This window comes from Pararge aegeria, chromosome 11 (genome assembly GCF_905163445.1).
Source record: "Pararge aegeria chromosome 11, ilParAegt1.1, whole genome shotgun sequence".
NCBI classification, from domain to species: domain Eukaryota; kingdom Metazoa; phylum Arthropoda; class Insecta; order Lepidoptera; family Nymphalidae; genus Pararge; species Pararge aegeria.
Window position 1 is genome coordinate 16,318,275 of NC_053190.1, and position 20,321 is coordinate 16,338,595.

Genomic DNA, 20,321 nt, shown 5'->3' on the forward strand with positions numbered 1-20,321 from the left:
TTTTACTAATTATGTCTGTTCTAACCTCCGTAATTAAATATGTTATTCTTTTCGTGAAATTTATATAATTTGAAAGGATGTGAATTTATTGACACAGTTTACGTGCTAAAAGAAAAGTCCATATCGCTTCATAGCGATCTATAGAACCTTGGGAATTATGTATAAGGGAAAATGAATTAACGAAACCTAATAAACAATCAAAAAACTTATAAATAAGTACATATTTAACCTTCCTTAGTTAGGTCAAAAGAAAATTGATTTCAGCGGCCACCCTGTATAATCAACAGAGATTTGATCAAATATTGGGGCGCGTAACGATAACTGTAACGAGGCAATCGAATGGTGGCTTTATTTATGAGACGTGGCCTAGGTATGTTTGGGTCAGAAATACTCTAGGGCTGTAAGGTTAAATCGAGTTTACTCGTGGTAAAAATGGAACGTGGAAGGTAAAATCTAATGCGCAAAAAATAGCGCTTGATTTGTGGATGTGATGTATCTCACTCACTACTTTGTACACATTTTTTATATAATGTACGTGTCTAAGCATTCGGTAGTAAAGGAACGCAATAAACGACGTCGTAGGCTTCTATTGGTCCACGTACGGTTTTACGCAACATACGTGGACGCAACTTACAACTTTGAATTGTATAACGCCATCTTGACTTATCGCTGTACCTCTAAAATTGTAACTAACACGCTAAGTAAATCTCATACTCTAAATCTTCACTTTTTATTTACAAAAAACAATCGTAAACAGTACGCATTGTAAGTGCAGTCTAAGCCTACTTAAATAAAGATATTTTTGACTTTGACTTTGTATCATCAACAGCCTATACGAGTTCACTGTTAGACGTAAGGCCTCTCCCAACGCTAGGGTTTGCCAATAATAACCACGCAGGGCAGACGGGTTGGTGATCGCAGTAAATGGTGAGAGTAGCAGAGAGGACGCTGCTGGCGTTCTCCGTTGTACACTCTTAGTCGCCTCGTACGACACCCGCGGGGAGTGGAGGGGTTGTGACAGCTGTATTCTGATTTGCCATCATCACACGACACAATATATAAATTTATAAGATGAACACTATATTTTTATACATGCGTTTGATTTTGTTTTTTGATGTGGCATTAAATTTAGTTGTAGTTCTAAAAAAAAACCAGTATTCAGTATCGCTAAGCCTTAAATGTGGGGTTTGCTGCTGTCCGCGGAGGATTTCTGTCCTCTATCTACAACCACAGTTTGGGCAAAAACCAGACATAAACATAGCCTTCCGTAGTAAGGTAAAAATCATATTGATTTATGCGGCCACTCTGTATACGGCAACAGAGATTTGATCAAATATTTGCGGCGCGTAACGATAACTTTAACGAGGCAATCGAATGGATGCTTTACTTACGGGACGTGGGTTTCAGTCAGAATTACTTAAGGGCTCGCGATTGTAGGGTTCAATTGAATTATCCGTGGGGAAATTGAAGATTGAAGGTAAAACATGACGCGAAACTACACATTTGGTCTCGTCTCGACTACGAAACTCAATTCATCAATCTAAACTTTCTTAATTACGAAGTTATTAAGAAAGTTTTGATTGATGCAGCCATCGCGTCTTCCTTATACATATACAGTGTTCAAACTCGGGTGAAGCGGTGACAGCCTAGTGGTTGAGACTTCGGCTTCACTTGGGCCGAGTTCGAATCCCAGCACGCAACACTCACTTTTCAAAGTTACTCGTACTGTTAGAGCGGAAAGTTCGGTGTTTATAAAAAAACACCGATTGATCTTAGCAACAATTTATTATATATTTATTTTATAAAATTGTAATGTCCACATTAAACACTTAACTATTTACTTGAGTTATACCAGTCGCGGAACCCTAATGAAGGGTTTATTCGAGCCGGAGTAACCTTATCTTTAATCTCCTTGCTGAAAGCCAACCGGCAGGCAGAAACCAGGTCCATAGTTGGGCAGCAATTTGACTGAAGAATAAGAACTGAATGGATTTGGCAAAATGTATCGATTTTATAGGCCCATATTGCTGATCGACAATTTAATAGTGACATGAATTAGGAAATAGCAAGTCAGCAATATGCAGCCAGTAGCTGCTACAGTACGTTCGTGCAATTAAAATATCGTTTGATTCATCGTGAGGAAACCTGCATGCCTAAGAGGCTAAGAGTTCCATATAAAGTTCTCAAAGGCGTATGGAGTTCACTTAACCGCAATGGGCCAGCGTGGTGGACTAAGGCCTACATCGATCGGTGGATTTGATGATGATAAATAAATCCCTACTTCTCTATCCCTACTAATATTATAAATGTCAATGTAAGTTTGTTTGTTACGCTTTCACGCCAAAACTACTTAACCGATCCTCATGAAACTTTGTAAACATATTCTTGGAAGTGTTAGAAGTAATATAGGATATTTTTTATCCCGACATTAAGCTCGGTTCTTTTGGGAGAGGAGATGAAAGTGTTTGATGATTTTACACCATAAGTCCGATAAATTATAACCGATTTAAATAATTTTTTTCTGTACTATAGAGTTATAATATGTGCTTAATTTTGCTCAAACTTTGTGAAGATCTGATGAATGTGGTTGAAGAAAGAGGACAGAATTCCTCAGCGGACCGCAGCAAACCCCTTATTTAAGGCTTAGCGATACTGAATACTTTAAGTGTTTTTAGAACTACAACTAAATTGAATGCCACATCAAAAACAAAATCAAACGCAGACGAATCGCGGGCAACAGCTAGTAAATAATAAACAAATAAATATACTACGACAATACACACATCGCCATCTAGCCCCAAAGTAAGCATAGCTTGTGTTATGGGTACTAAGGTGACTGACGAATAATTATATGAATAATATACATAAATACTAACTATATATAGATAAACACCCAGACTGAAAACCATTCATGTTCATTACACAAACATTGTCCAGTTGTGGAAATCGAACCCACGGCCTTGGCTCAGAAAGCAGGGTCGCTGCCCACTGCGCCAATCGGCCGTCATGATGAGACAGAGCTTGTCCGGGAAAGTACTTCCGCGATGCTTATTTCTGCCAATAAGCAGCATGTATTCTGGTGTTCAGGGAGTGGTTGCCAGTGTAATTAAGGGCACATGAGGCTTGACACAAGCCACGTTCTTGTATGATCTGTGTCACAACAAATATGACTGCATCGGTTTGACTCGTAAGCTCTGCTACCGTGTGCCTCTTAGAACTTCTATACGTAGTTGCAGAACTTATCAGATTTTTGCTACCACAAAATGCCGCACTAATGCAGGCAAAAGCTCACTAATGTTTAGAATGACACAGATGTATAACGAACACTTTGGCGACGTTGACAATCATGCAACTAGTGTAAGTAATTTCAAGAAGTTGGTAATAAGCAATCTGAAATAAAATAAAAAATTGGTTGTCAGTAAAGTCGGCTTACTGGCGATAGTTGAACGTGACAACGTCGTAAGAAAATACTGATGGAATGGTTGCATTTTTCAAAAGAAAATTTTAATTTCATTTGTTTGATAGTTGATCGTTGCTATAAACAATTGACAACACATTCACTTTTCACTGCACTTCATCCTTGCCGGAAACATGTAAATGTATTATTGTATAGAAGCTGTCCACGTGGACGCATCGCTCACTCAAGTAGGAGAGAGACAGATGTCGAACGCGGAGACCGACTGTGCCTCTTTGTCGCTCGTTTCGCGCTCTCTGGAACGACTCAGAGCGAGGTAACGCCGCATACGTCATGTTTTTTCGTGCGTGCAGCCGGCTCCATCGAATTATTTTTGTCACGTCAAAAATTTAAATAATAAGTCGCATTAAGTAGTTAGTTAGTTTGCATTATAAGTGATGAATTATTTATTATTTTTGTAATAACTTTAATCTCTTTTAAAATGTTTATGTTGCCCTACTTTTTAATATAAGTTTAGTAATTCGTGGACAATGATGTGGGTCTTGTGCTAATGATATTTTATTTTTAGATGTTTTTTGTTATTTTTGTGCATGACTGTCTGTTGTCCCTAATAAATAAATAAATAAATAAACACCTATGCCTCAAGTTGACGAATGCCGCAGTTTAAAGGACGTGTTTCCTCCATGCCCTGCGGAGTGTTGCTCTGTTTAAAGGCTATTTACACTTAATATCAGGTGGGCCATCTGCTTAGGCCGTCATTTATTACTTTTTAAAAATCATTAAACCTTAACTTTGCTTAAGAAATTCGATATTCGATAGTCCTTATAGCGTAAGGCTACTGTAAATAAATGAGTTTAGAATTCTGTTATTTTTTATTTCACTGTTGGGTATAGAATCACAGAGTAAACACCCAAAGCCTTTACCTGATTGTCATATGTCATTTCTTCTCCTAATGCTATCCTAATGAGAACATAAATTAAACTCTAAAAATCCAATTAACATTTTATTATAACAAACCAAAGACCACACTTCATTAAGTACGCTTAATTTTGGAATACTAAAGTTAGATACAAATTATAGTGCTGTATTTATATTTGTTTTTTGACAATCCCATCTGTGGATCTTCCAAGTATAGGTGACATTAGCAAAAGTACAACGTGCTGATACGACACATATAAAAGCGAAAAAAAGCAGAAGCGAACGGTAACTAAATGTCAAAAGACACTTCATCTCTTTAATTCTATTTTAACGGCCACGACGGCCCGCTGAGTGTATATAAACAGAAGTTTCGAGGCAGTGACGTACGTAAGTGTCACCTCGATAGCACTACCACTAGTGGAGTGGACCCCAGAGACAAACAGCAGCGAGATGCAGGAAGAATACGTATACGTACTGGCGTAGTATCCGACGTCGTTGTTGACGTTGATGTGTCCGGCATCCTCCGCGGCCAGCATGTGCGTGTCCCACACGGAGCGGTACTCCGGGTCGTGTAGCACGTCGTAGAGTGCGTCCGGCTCCACGTCCTCGAACTCTGCGACAACCTGAGGACAAAAGTCACGTTTTGAATATTATTGATCATAGCAAACCATTACCGAAGCTTAATCACCACGCTAGCCCAGTCCGGATTGGTGGACTCCACACGCCTTTGAGATCATTTTGGAGAACTTTCAGGCATGTAGGTTACCTAATCCATAATCATTTTCTTCTTTCATTATCGGTTGCCTGGAGCATTGCATTTTTATTTTTCTTGTATTTATGTTTTCAATATATATTATCTTTATCGTTTATTGTGTGCAATGAAGAATTTATCTATCTATCTATCTAAACCATGCAATTCAGGCCATATCAAAAATCACCTCTTAGTTTAAAATTATACTACAATGGGATAGATTTAGAATGCGAAGATACATTCACTCTACTTGGAATAGACATAGACTCTAATGATAATTGGAAATAACAAGTCCAAAAAGTAAACAAAACTATCACGATTTAAATTACGCTTTAAGAGAACTTAGAAAATAAACTAACATGCAAGCGGCTCTGTTACTATGCATTACGCCAATGCCTGGCTGAGTTACGTTATAATATTGTGGGGAAACAGCACGGACGTATAACAACTATTTATATTACAAAAAAAAAAGAAAATAAAGAAATAAAATACCTACAGAATAAGAAAAACCTGCGCGCCAAACTTTAAATCTTTGGGAAAATAACCCACCGATGTTCATATATACTTGACTTTGGAAATAGCTAAATTCGTGCGAAAGCGGTCCTAATATTTCCAAAAACTTAACAATATACCAAGATACAACGTCATCATGAGCTGCGACGAATTCGTAAATTTAATTTACTCTTACAAAAATCGAATTTAAAATTGCATAGTTCTGGTCCAAATCCAATTGCATTCGAATTTATAATAGAATCCCAGAAAATAACAAAGAAAAGGGAAATTATAACGTGTTTATATATACCCTTAATTATTCTATTTAACAAATGGAAATATTTATAAAATTTGAAAGTAATATTAATGCATTTTAAATAGTGAATATTAAATGAATAGCGGAGTCCCAGAAATATTTTACTCTTTCATCATTAAATAATAATAAAAGTTTACTTCAATCGCGCGTAAAGGTTACACGTACACTCTTTTTTTTTTCGAAATTAGCATGTACCGTATAATTTTTTTTGCATACCCTAATATAATAAGAAACATTATTTTTTATTTAAAATCACTGGGAGCCCCAATTGATAAAATAAAGTATAATATGTAAATAATGCTTCATCTCGTCTACCTAATGTTTATCGGTAAAGTTCACATTTCTGAAAAGAAGTTTAATTTAAAAAAAATAACTGATAAAAGGTACAGAAAAGTAGTACAAGAATAATAAAGTTAAACACAATATACTAAACACTTAAACGTAGAAATAAACGTAACCCGAGTGCTGGCACACTGCAGCTCGTGGACATAAAACAAAAAGTTTGCGTAATTTGTCATACCCTTGTGATTTGTGACAATAAGGGTGGGAAAAACCATAAAAGCCCGGGCGGCGGGTGTGAATAAAGCCCAGCAAACATTAACAAACAAAGTTATAGAGATAAAAAGCCTGGAGTTTACATCTGCCATATGACTAAAAGGGTTTACTCTTAGCCTTTTAACATGCCACCGCGGTGCACAGGTCTCTCCTATGAGACAAAGTTTTAGAGCATAGACCCACCACGTCGCTTGCTACGGGTTGGTGGTTTTAACGACTATTATCACAAGTAAGTGGTTATAACCAGGACCGGAGCTTAACGTGCTCTCGAAATCACGGTTGACACCACCAAATTCCTAACTCTAGGTACTAAGAATTATTCTTTAGAATACTTTGATAGAGAAACTTGATATTTTAGAAGTTATTGACCTAAGCCGGGATTCAAACCCAGTACTTCGTGATCCGTATATAAACATGCTAACCGTTAGAACCACGAGGGGGTTACTTAAGGAGGGGGTTCCGTTACTAAAAGGGTTACTTAAAGGGTTATGCTAGAAGACCTACTAGATTTTCTATTTTTAAATATTAAATAAGTAGTTGTTATCAATACATTTTTGACCCATTCTTCTTAGAATTAGAAGGGTTTAGGCCTTAGCCCACCACGCTGTCCAAGTCACACGCCTCTGAGAATAGTGTGTTTTTAAGGCATGCCTCTCTGTGGTTTCCTTCATCGATATATTCAATCGATATCGGAGCGAAACGTGCGTAGAGGGTACATTGCCGAAGATCTGTTTGGTGCGGAGTATAAGGATTAAATAAATTATAAATTACACCACACAGATTCTCCTGCTTTTCGCGGAGTATAGGAAATTAAGCTTAATTTTCATAAAGTCCACGGTATACCAGTATACCCGCGTTGAATGATTGTATTCCAACCATGCCAAAACACAACTTGTTTTTTTTGAAAACGATTGAGGAATAGAAAAGTGGAAAGAATAACTACCTAACGTCCTTTGTCGTGATCTTAGTTTCCTCTACGTCGTAGCCTCTACATACAAAAGGTCTACAATATGCCGCCTGCCTTACAGCTATTATTCAATACTGCTTGACGTATGCGTACCGTAAACGTAAACGTATCACCATCGTACGTGTACGTAACGTAAGTAAAACTTCTTTAGGCGCGACTAGAGAGTAACTCAGATTTTCTTCTGACGGAAGTTACGCTTACGTTAGACATCTGTGTAGTTTCCGCTGTTAAAAATTATACTTTGGATTAGTCGTAAGTATATAGCATATACTACAAGCTTCTTGACTGATGATGGTAGATTGTATGTATTAATTGTTGTAGTATGGATGACTTCTTGATTGATGGTAGTCATACCAACAATCGGTTTTTACGCGACATCGCACCGGAACACTAAAACGTATTTGTCTGTAGTGTGGTAACTAGCCACGGCCAAAGCCTCCCACCAGACCAAACCAGAGAAAATCCTGAAATAATCAATTGTCCCTGCCGGGAATCGAACCCGACCTCGACCTCCTAATTAAATTCACAGCGCTCACCGTTCCGCCACAAGGGTCCTAAATAAAAATGTAACGTTGTACGAGAATTTCAAGTCAATCCACTGTTTCCAGTCAAATTTGGACTACACTAGACTATGGATAGAACTCCATTCGACCAGATTTTTTAAAACAGTTTATATAGGATTGACACATGATTTTTTCTGAAATTTTTGTACAATTATTTCTCCATATAGTATATCAGGAAAAAGTTGGCGATTTTTTTAACTATATTTCACTGTAAATGTAAAACCAAACTTAGCCCTCCTTTTTTCAACTAACCTTGTAAAGTAGAGCTTTTGTATGAATGGATGTATAGATTTACACCTTTTTTGCACACGGAACAAAAGAACCTGCTGAGAAAAAATAAAAAAAACACGACACAGAAAACGTTGAGCGGTGTTGAAATGAAAATTGATGAATGAAACTTTTCGTTCAATTAAAACTTATTTTCGAACATGATACACGAAAATGGGGTGAGCGGCGGAAACACCGGTTTTGGGGTGTAACAAGTAAAACTAGGGTGGAGAAGAACACGCGAACTTACCTTTCTATTTAAATTTTGAGTTGTTAATCTGTTGAAAGCACACCGAATCCAAAAATTATATTTTACGTTCACTAGTGGTCGCATACTGGCATTGATTTAATATGCTACTATTGTAAAAACAAGCTCACTGTAAAAACATGGTAGTATGGGTAACATTGTTTTTATAGATTTAATCCGCCTCCTCGTTTTCCGTGGTTCTGCGAGGTAAGATTGAAGCGCCAACAAGTTGTGATGGCATTAAGACTGCGTGCTGGACATGTTCCTCTAAACAAGTTTTGATATCTTATGAAAAGGGTCAGTTCACCTAAGCGTGAAATTTGTAATATAGACGAAGATGTCTTGCATTTGTTGGGGGAGTGTGTTCGGAATAGACCAATGAGCGACCAATTAATATGTAAATTTAAAATAAATCTTTATGATGTGGGGATTTGGCAAACTATCCTGGCGGCACCTTATTCAGAGGTAGCCAGAATGCTGACATTCTTATTGTTAAGAAAGTCCCGAACAAATAAAGAACTAAAAAAATGAATGTTCTATGCATAATATAAAAAATATATTAGCATTCTGCTCTCCTTCTGATGGAAATTTCATACTTCTCCGTCCGCGCAATTCTCGTATTAATTTATAATCAACCTTTGGCCTCACTACAGGGCACATGGCCCTGTAGTGAGGCCAAAGGTTGATTATGGTGAAGTTACAGTGTAGTTACTGGTATTATGTAACCCGGTATACAATGACAAAGATAATTTTATTTATCTACATATATAAACATTTTAGGCGCACTGGTTATATTGTTACGCGTTAAATGCCTAAAGAAAAATAAAGATAATATTAAAGATAACATGTTACAGATGTAAAAGTAATTAAAATTTTATTCTGTAAAGGTCAATAAGGTCGACGCTTTAAAAAACAAAGGTGAGTAAGATAATTCGATACATTATATTTCTTTGTTGTTTTTTTGTATGGTACTTAATTTTTAACTACCATCAATAAAATGCAAAATTGCTACTTTTGGGATAGATTTTGCAATTTTCTTTAGAATCTACATCCTGGCTAAGTTGTAGCTTTATTTTGGTAAAGAATGGTAAAAACGGTCTAATACGAGCCTATTCCGTACATAGAAATAAACAAAAGCATCTATCCAGTTTATAATATTGAGTAGGATATGTACTTGTAGTTATTGACAGCCGAATGGCACAGTGGGCAGCGACCTTGCTTTCTGTGGGTTCGATTCCCACAAAAGGAAAATGTTTGTGTGATTAACATGAATGTTTTAGTGGCTGGGTGTTTGTTTACCTGTATATTCCAAGTATTTATGAAAATATTCATCAGCTATCTTAGTCAACATATCACGAGCTATGCTTACTTTGGGGCTAGCTGGCGGTGTATTTATTGCCGTAGTATGTGTTTGTTTTTAAGTATTTTCACCTCTCGATTTAAATAGAAAAATAAACAGCTAACCTTGCAAAACAGATTTACATAGAAGCTCTAGCATGAATGAACTTATTACAGCTATGGCTGCTTTATAACTAAAGAAAAATAACTCTTTGAACGAAGTTGGATGTTATTCCTCGGGCAGACGGGAAAATATAATACAAAGTAATAATTTCAAAACTCCAACCTAAGGCTTCTAGTGAGGCAGTGGGAACGGAAGTTGTTTTTTTTGCAAATGAAATTGTTTTGAATTTCTATCGCGCCATGCAATGAAACAGAGTGTCTTGCTTTTGACGGCCGACTGTCGCAGTGGGTAGCGACCCTGCTTTCAGAGTCCGTGGCCGTGGGTTCGATTCCCACAACTGGAACATGTTTGTGTGATGAGCACGAATGTTTTTCAGTGTCTGGGTGTTTATTTGTATATTATTCATAAAAATATTCATCAGTCATCTTAGTACCCATAACACAAGTAGTATCGTAGTATATTTATTTATTCATTATTTATTTTATTTATACTAACAGATATTATTTTTAACACGGACGCAAAAACGATGGGGTGTTATAAGTTTGACGTGTTTGTGTGTATGTGTGCGTGTGTGGGTAGTTATGTGTTTTTATGGTTCGAAAGGAGAATTAGTCGGGAGTGTTCTAACCTTTGTTTGATGAAAATCGCTCCAAATGGCCACCATTCCAAAATGGTGCATATTTTTTCATTACGCTGTCAATATGGATATCAATAAAAGGGCTTGACTAGAAGAATAATTTACACTATCCCAGTCGTTGGACTTTTCTAAGTTATGTGCGTTATAAGTAATTAAAAGATATAATTTTCATTCGATTTTCACGGGTTCATAAGCAATGGCACTTCAGCACGGCTAGCATGGGCAGGAGACAATTATATAACCGGGGAAAGGATATAAATTTATCTTCTACCACAGCTTTATCAACTCACAGAGCACTGACGCACAAGTGGAAATAATATCCAAATAATATATGTCTATAAATGGGGGTAAACTTCTCCTATTCCATGTTCCAGTGATTTAGCAGGTGGGCACGTTAATTATATCCCTCGTCAGGGTATATAATCGGGGGATATAATTTTTATCCCTGCAGTCTTGTATTGATACTCAGACGGTGCAAAGATGCCTCCTTGAGTCGTAGTGGTTATCAATATTCACACAGCAAAAGAATAATAACACTAAAAAAGCAATTCCTTACAATTTTTTCCACACATTTCTTTATTTAACAATGCAATTTTACAAAAGTTGGTAAACAATGTATTTCCCGTTGCGCTCGCAATATGAAAAACGAGGGATGCGGTTCAATGACCTGTGTCAAAGAGGGTTGGAAGGGTGCCAAGAGTGTCAGCTTTTATTGGGCTAACAATCGGGTCTACTCGCAGAGAGATGATGGAAGTTTTGCGAACCTTTACTTTATATTCATAGTCCGCAGCATTTCAACCTCCCACTGCTGGGAACGGGTCACCTCCCAAGATGAGAAGGATTTCGTCTCTCGTAGGAGAGACGGTTTTAGAGCATAGACACACCACGCTGCTCCAATGCGTGGGTGTGGGCTTTAACGACTATTATCACATGTGATAATAACCGGGATGGCTTAACGTGCTCTTCGAGGCACGGGGCTTGATACCGCCAATTTCCTAACTCCGGGCAGGTACTGAAATTATAGAGGCGAAGACTATCCATGGTTATTCTACGTAGTGAGCTTTATTGAATTTAATCAATACGTAGTAATGACATGTTATTGTAAGTTATCAGGCTTAACGTGCTCATTAGGATACGATACATTAGCTATATACAACATATAAATGAAAACCGAAATAATACTTCACAGACTTTAGATGTACCGTCTCGGAGACTTATCTGTGAAACCGAAACGCTAATAGTTTTTGAGTAAACCTCTGCCTTCGTTTTTACTGTAAGAAATCAGATACAACTAACATCACATGCAAAATTAAAATCATGCGACTCCTATCACTTTATTAGGTACGCGTAGCGTAGCTTAGGTACTGTGCGCGTGTCAGTCTTTTATCTTCGTTAGGGTTGTGATAAGTAAACTCTTAGAATGTGTTGAATTTTTTTGTATGGAAAAATGGTAGTCACTACAAACAGGCAGACTTCACGTTTGAAAAGTGCTTGTTGAGCTAGTCTCAATTATTCCTAGGTAATTAGTTTAAAACTACATAACTAACTTAACTATATTTTAACGTGCTCTTCGAGAACAATGCCAATTTCCTATAGGTATACGGGTAGGGCTGCCAGGTCGGCAAACTTATAGCCAGGCGGACAAGCTAGTTAAGCCGGACATTTTGGTAAAAATACCGGATGCTCTACATTATAGAATATTTCGTATCTCTAAAAAAAGTTTGTGAAAAGAAGCATTTTTGATAATTACACGTTACGGTCGACTTTCCTGCGCTCGTTGCTCTAAATCTAAAAAGTCGGACAAACCGGACGTGCAATCAAAAAGCCTAACTAATTCCGGCTTTATCCAGACGCCTGGCATGCTAATTTCTTGTCATGAAAACCCGACCCGGGAATGAACCGAGGGCCTTGTGATCCTATAGTGAACGTCACTGAACATGTTAACCCTTACACCAACATAATAAATGTACATTATACGTAATTTCCCTCACATTATTCCCCGCACATATCGTCGTGGAAATCGTGATATGTCATGAAAATAAAATTCCCCTCCAGTCATTTTCTACCGCAGACAATTCTGGAGATATAACCTCGTTTGCTATCATTCGCATTTCATTTGACGCTTTGCGTTATTATATCAGTAGGTTTTTATGATGTGGTGATATTATTACATTCACTGATGCTATATTAGAACTGATGCTTTATTATTTTTCCACGTTATTGATAAGCTATCTAGACCCATAAAATAGCTTTGGCTGAACTATTATTGGTTTATTTCTGGATCAAGCCGACGTAATATTAGGTTAGGTTAGGCAAAAGGCGAAAGGCACCCGAAAAGTCTGGAGGACTACGGCCTCAACTCTCTTCATTCCTGACCTGACCAGACCGCCAATCCACACTTGGCCAGCGTAGGGGTCTAGGGCCTAAACCCTCCTCATTTCTGACCTGATCTGACCAGACCAGTCCTGTGCTCTTTCACCTTAATCTTAACAAATCATTACTGAGCATGAATCTCCTTCCACAATGAGAAAGGTTTAGGCCGTAGTTCACCACGTTGGCCCACTACGGATTGGTGAACTCCACTCCAATTTTTACTTTTAATTTGTTATGTTTAAGTGGTGTACAATAAAGTGTATTCATTCATTCATTCATTCATTCATTCATTCATTCATTCATTCATCCTCTAATGCCCAACTAACCATAGGTATCGCTTGCTTCAAACCATCATGATGAATTGTTGACTATTGAATGAGGTGATATTGGACCTGCCAATGCACAAGTTTAAAGAATTTGTTAAAACACATTTATTACAGCGAGGTTACTATACAATTGATGAATTTCTTAATGACAAGGTTGCTTGGAAGCATCCGGCTCCGCTTTCAGCTCTCACAAGATAGAAAAATGAATGTTAAAATGCAAAATGTAAATTGTTGATGTTGGAAAAGAGCAACTGCTGAGTTTCTTGCCGGCTTCTTCTCGGTAGAATCTGCCTTCCGAACCGGTGGTAGAATCACTACAAACAGACAGACTTGACGTTTCAAAAGTGCTTATATTAGGCCTACTTGAAATAAATGAATTTTGAATTTTGGATTTTGAATTTGAATTTTGAATTTTGAATGAAAGATTGCAGGAAAAAAAAGGTTGGAAGGCAAAAGAAGTCCTTGTAACGGTTAATATACGAGTGGACCCGAATCTAGACCTTCGTTCAACTCTCCGATTTGCCATGGACCAGGAAAAGTTTAAAAACTAATTGCTGACCTTCAGTAATGTTGAGGCATTTGAAGAAGAACGCCCAGCGGTAACCCATCGATCGAACTTGTTAATGTGCTCAGTCTCCAGGGACGCAGAATTGATTTAGCCTCCTTTAAGAAGCAATCTTTCCGTTCCCAGGGGAGCGGTCGGCAATCCACTCCATTAGCCATTCCCCGCTTCCCACTTCAGTCCCTTGCCACGGTTTAGCTAACATACAGGGGGGCAAGGCTGCTTTTACATTTATGTGTATAACAGTTATGTTACGTTATGTTGTAAAAAGACAAATAATCTTTTTACTAAATCATTTACAGCGAACAAAAATTGAGTCGGAATAATAAATATGATACCTTTGTTTCTTTTTTTTTTCATTTTGTACAACCATAAAACGCTGTTTTCTGCCAGTTAAGATATAGATTATTATTATTAATAGTTTAAGCTTTTACAACAGTGTCTTACAACTTTATGTAGCAGAAACTGAAAGCAACCTACTGGAGCAGTGTGAAAGGTTTATATAGTTAGCTCTAGAAATATATCTGTATCTGAACCAAGTGGGACGTTAATAGGCTGATAATTATCCTAACTAATATCCTGTTAAAAATAACCTTAATAATAGGAACGCAAAGTTCATAATCGTGTACGGACTTAGCGTGTTTGTTTCGTAATATACCTTCGACGCAACAAAGTAATTCCGAGAATAGGCATAGAATAGAATAGAAAAAAAAATCTTGCAACAAAACACAGGAGGAAAAGCACAAAGAAAATAGTACGTAATAGTACTAAGTGCTATTTAGTTGTAGAAGTTAAGTGTAATATATAGTGAGCCATTCTAGACTACGATTGACCTACGATTGGAAATGTGTTTTTATAAATTATAATACAAGATCTGTATGATCGCTAAACTATAACCCAACCATTAGATATATTATGTTATCTTTTAACCTGTGATAAAAGCGATAAATATTGTCGCGTGCAACAGTTTATTTGTGCATGATTTACTCGTAGTTCTCTTGTTTTAGTTTCATTTTGTAATCGCGTTTGGTATTGATTTATAGCAACAAGTTTGCGTGCGATAACAACAATACCTTAATACGTGATCGGAAATTGTCGTAGATACGTTTTCTTATTTAATTTTTTTTAACTAGTAAGTATACTGCTTAGTAGAAATGCCTGGGAGGTCTAGTGGTAAACAAATTGAATTACGGATAACGAGGTTCTGGGTTCGATTTGTGGCAGGCCTTAACCTAGATGTCATAGACTTAAGGAACAATGCAAAGCGTTGTTAGCAATTGGGCAATTTGGGAATCTGTAATTAGGTACTGAATTTTCTCTGGACTGGTCTGGTGGGAGGCTTCACAGGCCGCTGTTACCTTCCCGCGGACCAATTACAACAACGCGAAATAAATATAATTGCATTTATTGGATAGAAGTAGGCGTTAAACCTAAATCACGCGAATCCCTTCGTGCCAAATTTAAGGAAATAGGTACACAGTAATAGGTATTACAGTAGCCTCACAATATATTTATAGTAATATAATCTTCATTAAACATAAGTAATTATAAACAAAAAGTCGATATAAACAGTCGACTTACTAGAAACGGACATAAATTAGTGATTTCTGCATATCGTCTGAGAAAAGTACAGAAATCCTTCGTGGGGATGGGTATATGTTTTTTTAACATGATACCGAAGGTAATATTAGATCTACCTTTACCTATGTTTAAACAATATATTAAAACACATTTAACAAATCATGGTTACTACACGATTGATGAATTCCTTAACGACAAGGCTGCTTAGAAGCAGGCCACTCCGCCCTCATCTCTCACAAAACAGAAAATTTCTTTAGATTGTTAAATTATAAAATAATGTTGGAAAAGAGCAATCTGCTGAGTTTCTTGCCAGCTCTTTTCAGTGGAATCTATCTTCCGAACCGGTGGTAGAGTCACTACAAACAGACCGTTGCAGTGCTTATAAATTAGGCTCCTTGAAAAAAATTATTTTTAAATTTTAATTTGAGTTACTTTGCGGAAATCCATGATATATGATGAAAATTTAACTTCATTTGCTATACTCCGCGAAAAGACTTTACAATTAATAATTATTCATTGTAAAGTCAACATCTCCTGAGGATGCTCTGGTTTCGGACCGAAACGTGCGTAGAGGGTACATTGCCGAAGATCTGTTTGGTGTGGAGTATAAGGATTGAAGAAATTATAAATTACACGATAAAGGTAAATAAAAATTAAGCTTAATTTTCATAATATATATCGTTTGTTTATATTTAATTTGATGATTGCTAGCATGTTGTACTGCAGGTATGTGGGTGACACAAAGCTTTTTCTTACGCGTGACCAGTTAACTTCTACTGTAAAACACGTTAATGCAAGAACCATTGTTTACGAAACAATGGTTTTAATTGAGCATAGCGAGAGAGCGAGCGAGAACATATTGAGTAAAGCGTTTTGTGACAAAGCTGGTCCGGGGAAGTCGTACCACCATGCTTATTTCTGCCCCCTGGTTAACATTCTATCAGCTTATTCTCTTGTATAGTTGAGTGAGTATTACCGTGAATTGTGTTAGACAAAATGTGTAACACAACCCACAGCATTGCAACCAAGCAGCATTGTTGCAATGCTGTGTTCCGGTCTGGAGGGTGCGGTTGGCGGTGTAAATTAAGGCACATCACATCACCTAGACCTCTGGTTTATGTACAAGGAGCAGCGCATTGCAGGATGTGTTCCTTGCATGCCCTGTAAAGTTTTGCTCAGTTTATAGGTAACTGACTTCCTCTTACCATCTGCGAGGTCCTTCAATAAAGTCCTAAAAAATGCTAAGTGCTCTTATTATTATAATATGTATACCTGTTATTGAAAATGTGTCAAGGAAGTCAATTACAATAACACCCCGCTTTACGCGACCCCGTTATGCGCGGTTTCACTATAAAGCGAATTTCAAATTTCGTGCTAAAATGCCTCGCATTACGCGAAAGAGTGTGTATAAACATAATGTCTTGACCGTGTGTCAAACAATTCTATGTTTAATCATAAACCTCGATATATACGCGAATTTCAGTTAACGCAATTTTTTCCGGAACGTATCTCTCGCGTAAAGCGGGTTTTTACTGTACATTGGTAATTAATATAGAATGCCTCCCCCTAAAGCCTATTACGTGTCGCAAGAATGTGTAACTTACAATTTAGTATGAAGCTAATATAGAGCTACATACAATAACATTGTAGAGCACTCAAGGTAACTTTATGATTAGCGTGACGCTTCAAGTAACAAATTTTTTTGTATAATTACGGTTGAAAATAATATAAAATTTTGATACAAGTGAATAGAATAGAATAGAATAGAAAAACTTTATTGCAACACAACACAATAGGAAAAATACAAAGAAAACAGTAATAGTACTTAGTGCTAGGGTGCAAAGGCGGCCTTATCACTAAGAGTGATCTTTTAAAGGCAACCTGAGCGTACGAAGCCGATAAAAAAGTGGAAAGTGGATGGTGCATAAAGTATGTTACAAAAAAAAAACTTACATGAACACACATACTACATTTACATAAAGTGAGTTTGATATTGTTATATTATCTGGTCTGGACTATACCCTACTGACGAAGACCTGCCGCTAAGCGATTAAGTGTCCGAACTGTGTGTCTGAGTGATTCAGAAACCGATGAGGGGAATGTTTATTGTCGTGTTAACATATGTTAATGAAGTTAACTATCAATAACATTTAATTAACATTTATGAAATAAATTGCAACGAAAATATCGACAAATCCCATAATATTATCTTGGTATGTATACCACGATAGTATTATGGGATTTGTCGATATTTCGGTGGATCGTGGTGACTCAATGTGTCCCAACGGGTCCCGTCGTGACCACGATCCATGCGGTTCATTCGTAATATTACCGTGGTATGTATCCGTTGAAATAACTTTTGAACTATTTTTAAGAAATAATGATGATTACGCTGAGCTTCAGGAAAAGACGCATTGATTAACGTAACCTAGCATCATAATTTACCAATTCTTACTCATTGTAAGTTTTTTAATAAATAACCGGATTGGTAATAATAGGAACCACAATTTAATATGGCAATCAAAATAAGTGCCAAAACTTGGCGTTTCTATTAAAAATGAATAATTAGACACTTTCTCTTTCCCTCTCATTTACTCTTTTTATCTTTATTTCCTTCCAACTCGTCCTTTGAGGTTCGCAAATTTATGAACATAAAATCGACTTTCGACTACTGTCGCGCGCGCACGTACTATTCGTGAGAACAAAAAACATCGCCTATGCGGCCAAGTTACAAAAATTATATAAATTAATATCGTTTCGCATAACGCCTTATTGAATATTGTGGTGGTGAAGATATTTGGTGTAACTGAAAATAAGTGACTCGCTGGATTCGCGAAAGGGTACCTACCGTGAGTTGATTACTTTTAATCCAGATTTGTCCTTGTTCCTATTTTTGAAACATCTTTCTTTTTCGCCTATCAACACAGTCCACTTTCTTTAAAATATTACAGCTCTCAAAACACTTTATTCCCACCACCGGTGTTCTTTATGTTATTGCCAAGTACGTGCAATTCATATCAAAGCTTTATTATATATGTGTAATCCTTAAGGTTTGCAGCTGCTTGCCAGCTACCCATATTCACCTTTAACGGATTACCTTTACCAAAATACCTTTGTCGGATTACCGTATCGTTACGGTTGAGCGTTTCATCATAGCTGATACATTAGTAAGTTTTTCCTCCGAGCGGGTGATCGTGCTCGGGAACGGAGAGCCTTGGTAAAAAGGTAATCCGGTAAAGGTGACTATTAGACTATCTATACTTATAATAAAACTGTAACTGGAAAATTTCTGTATTGCTTGCTTCTGTATTTCTGTGATGCTTTATAATCGATACTGAGTCCGAAACAAATTTTTATTTAATTTTTGTCTGTCTGTCCGGGCATCACGTGAAAACTACGGAACGGATTGAAATAAAATTTGGTACAGTGGTAGCTGATATCCCGGGTCAACATATAGGGTACTTTTCATCCCGATAAACAATGGAATGAATTTTTTTATCAATTTTACTTCATATCTCCGTTAAATTTCCACCGATTTTAATAATTCTTTCTTATTTGACAGTTTATACTACCAAGCATGTATTGTCTATTAGTATATTATTTATTATTATGTATATTTTAATGAAGATCTGATGAATATTGTCGGAGATGAAGGACATAATTCTTCACAGATAACAGCATGTCGCAAGGCATATGGGACAACGATCGAATGCATGCGTACCATCCTACTAATATTATAAATGCGAAAGTTTGTGAGGATAGATGAATGGATAGATGAATGTATGTATGGATATTTGTTACGCTTTAACGCCGCAACGAATGAAGCAATTTGGCTGAAATTTGGCAGAGATACCTACAATATAGTCTGAAATAGCTCATAGGCTTCATTTTATCCCGGAACAGCAAACAGGTTCTATGGGATAGCATCGCTATTTTTTCCACATTTGTCTTTTAAAAGCGGCGCAATGGAGCTTTAGATGAACGTGATGTTTAGGATAGGCATAGTTGAAATATTATAAAGCTTTGAAATTTTGTTTGGTTGAACGCGCTAATCTCAGAAAATGCTGAAATATCGTTTTTTTTTTTGGATTTGTAGTAACAATTATGGCTTTATAACATCACTAATGAGAAATGTTGCAAAACTACAAAAAATATCCTTTTTCAGAGATTCTGATCCGTGCGATGCGTGAACGGTAAATGTTACGCCAAACGACGGAAGTATGTAGTAAGTTTATCGGAATTGTCGCAATTGTTATTTCTTTCAAGTTCCATAAACATACTACTATTTTTTGAAGTCGACTCATTCGCGAACGAAGTCGCGCGGGTCCGCTACGACAAAACACACATCACCAAAGTAAGCGTAGCTTTTTTTAACGGGTACTTAGATGACTGATGAATATTTTTATGAATTATATACATAAATACTCATAATATACAGATAAATACCCAGACACAAAAAACATTCATGTTCTTCTCGCAGTAATCAGTATGGGTAGCTGGCAAGAAGCTATACAATAAGTTTTTTTAACCTTCTTTAAAAAAACTTGTCGTAAGCATCGAGCAAGAAGTCATCGGGAGATGAGATAAAAATGTTAAGAACCTACATCCCGAACCATAAAGCTTGTGTAACAAACGTGGTCGTAAAGTGGAGTAACTTAGTCAAGGTGAAAACAGTAAATTACATTAACTTAAAAGCCCTCTTTGAAGAGCTTAAAATAACTCCAAGGGCCTAAATAATTATCGCAGTAATTGTTTTAGTAAGTATGCCTTTTAGCCTGAAACCGAGTTTGTCACTTAGAATTTGTTTATTTATTTATTTGGTACCAACAATTTACATTAACAACAAGGATATATTATAAATATCAAATGTAAACCTACATATTGCAACT

General features: G+C 36.8%; 1 protein-coding gene across 1 annotated transcript in view; it reads right to left on the minus strand.

Moving 5' to 3' along the window:
* LOC120627617 (START domain-containing protein 10-like) overlaps positions 1-20,321 on the minus strand; it is a 51,346-nt gene that overhangs the window by 19,504 nt on the left and 11,521 nt on the right. Inside the window, exon 2 of the mRNA XM_039895629.1 lies at positions 4,809-4,956. Coding sequence (XP_039751563.1) covers positions 4,809-4,956 — 148 coding nt within the window. The remainder of the gene's footprint in view (positions 1-4,808; positions 4,957-20,321) is intronic.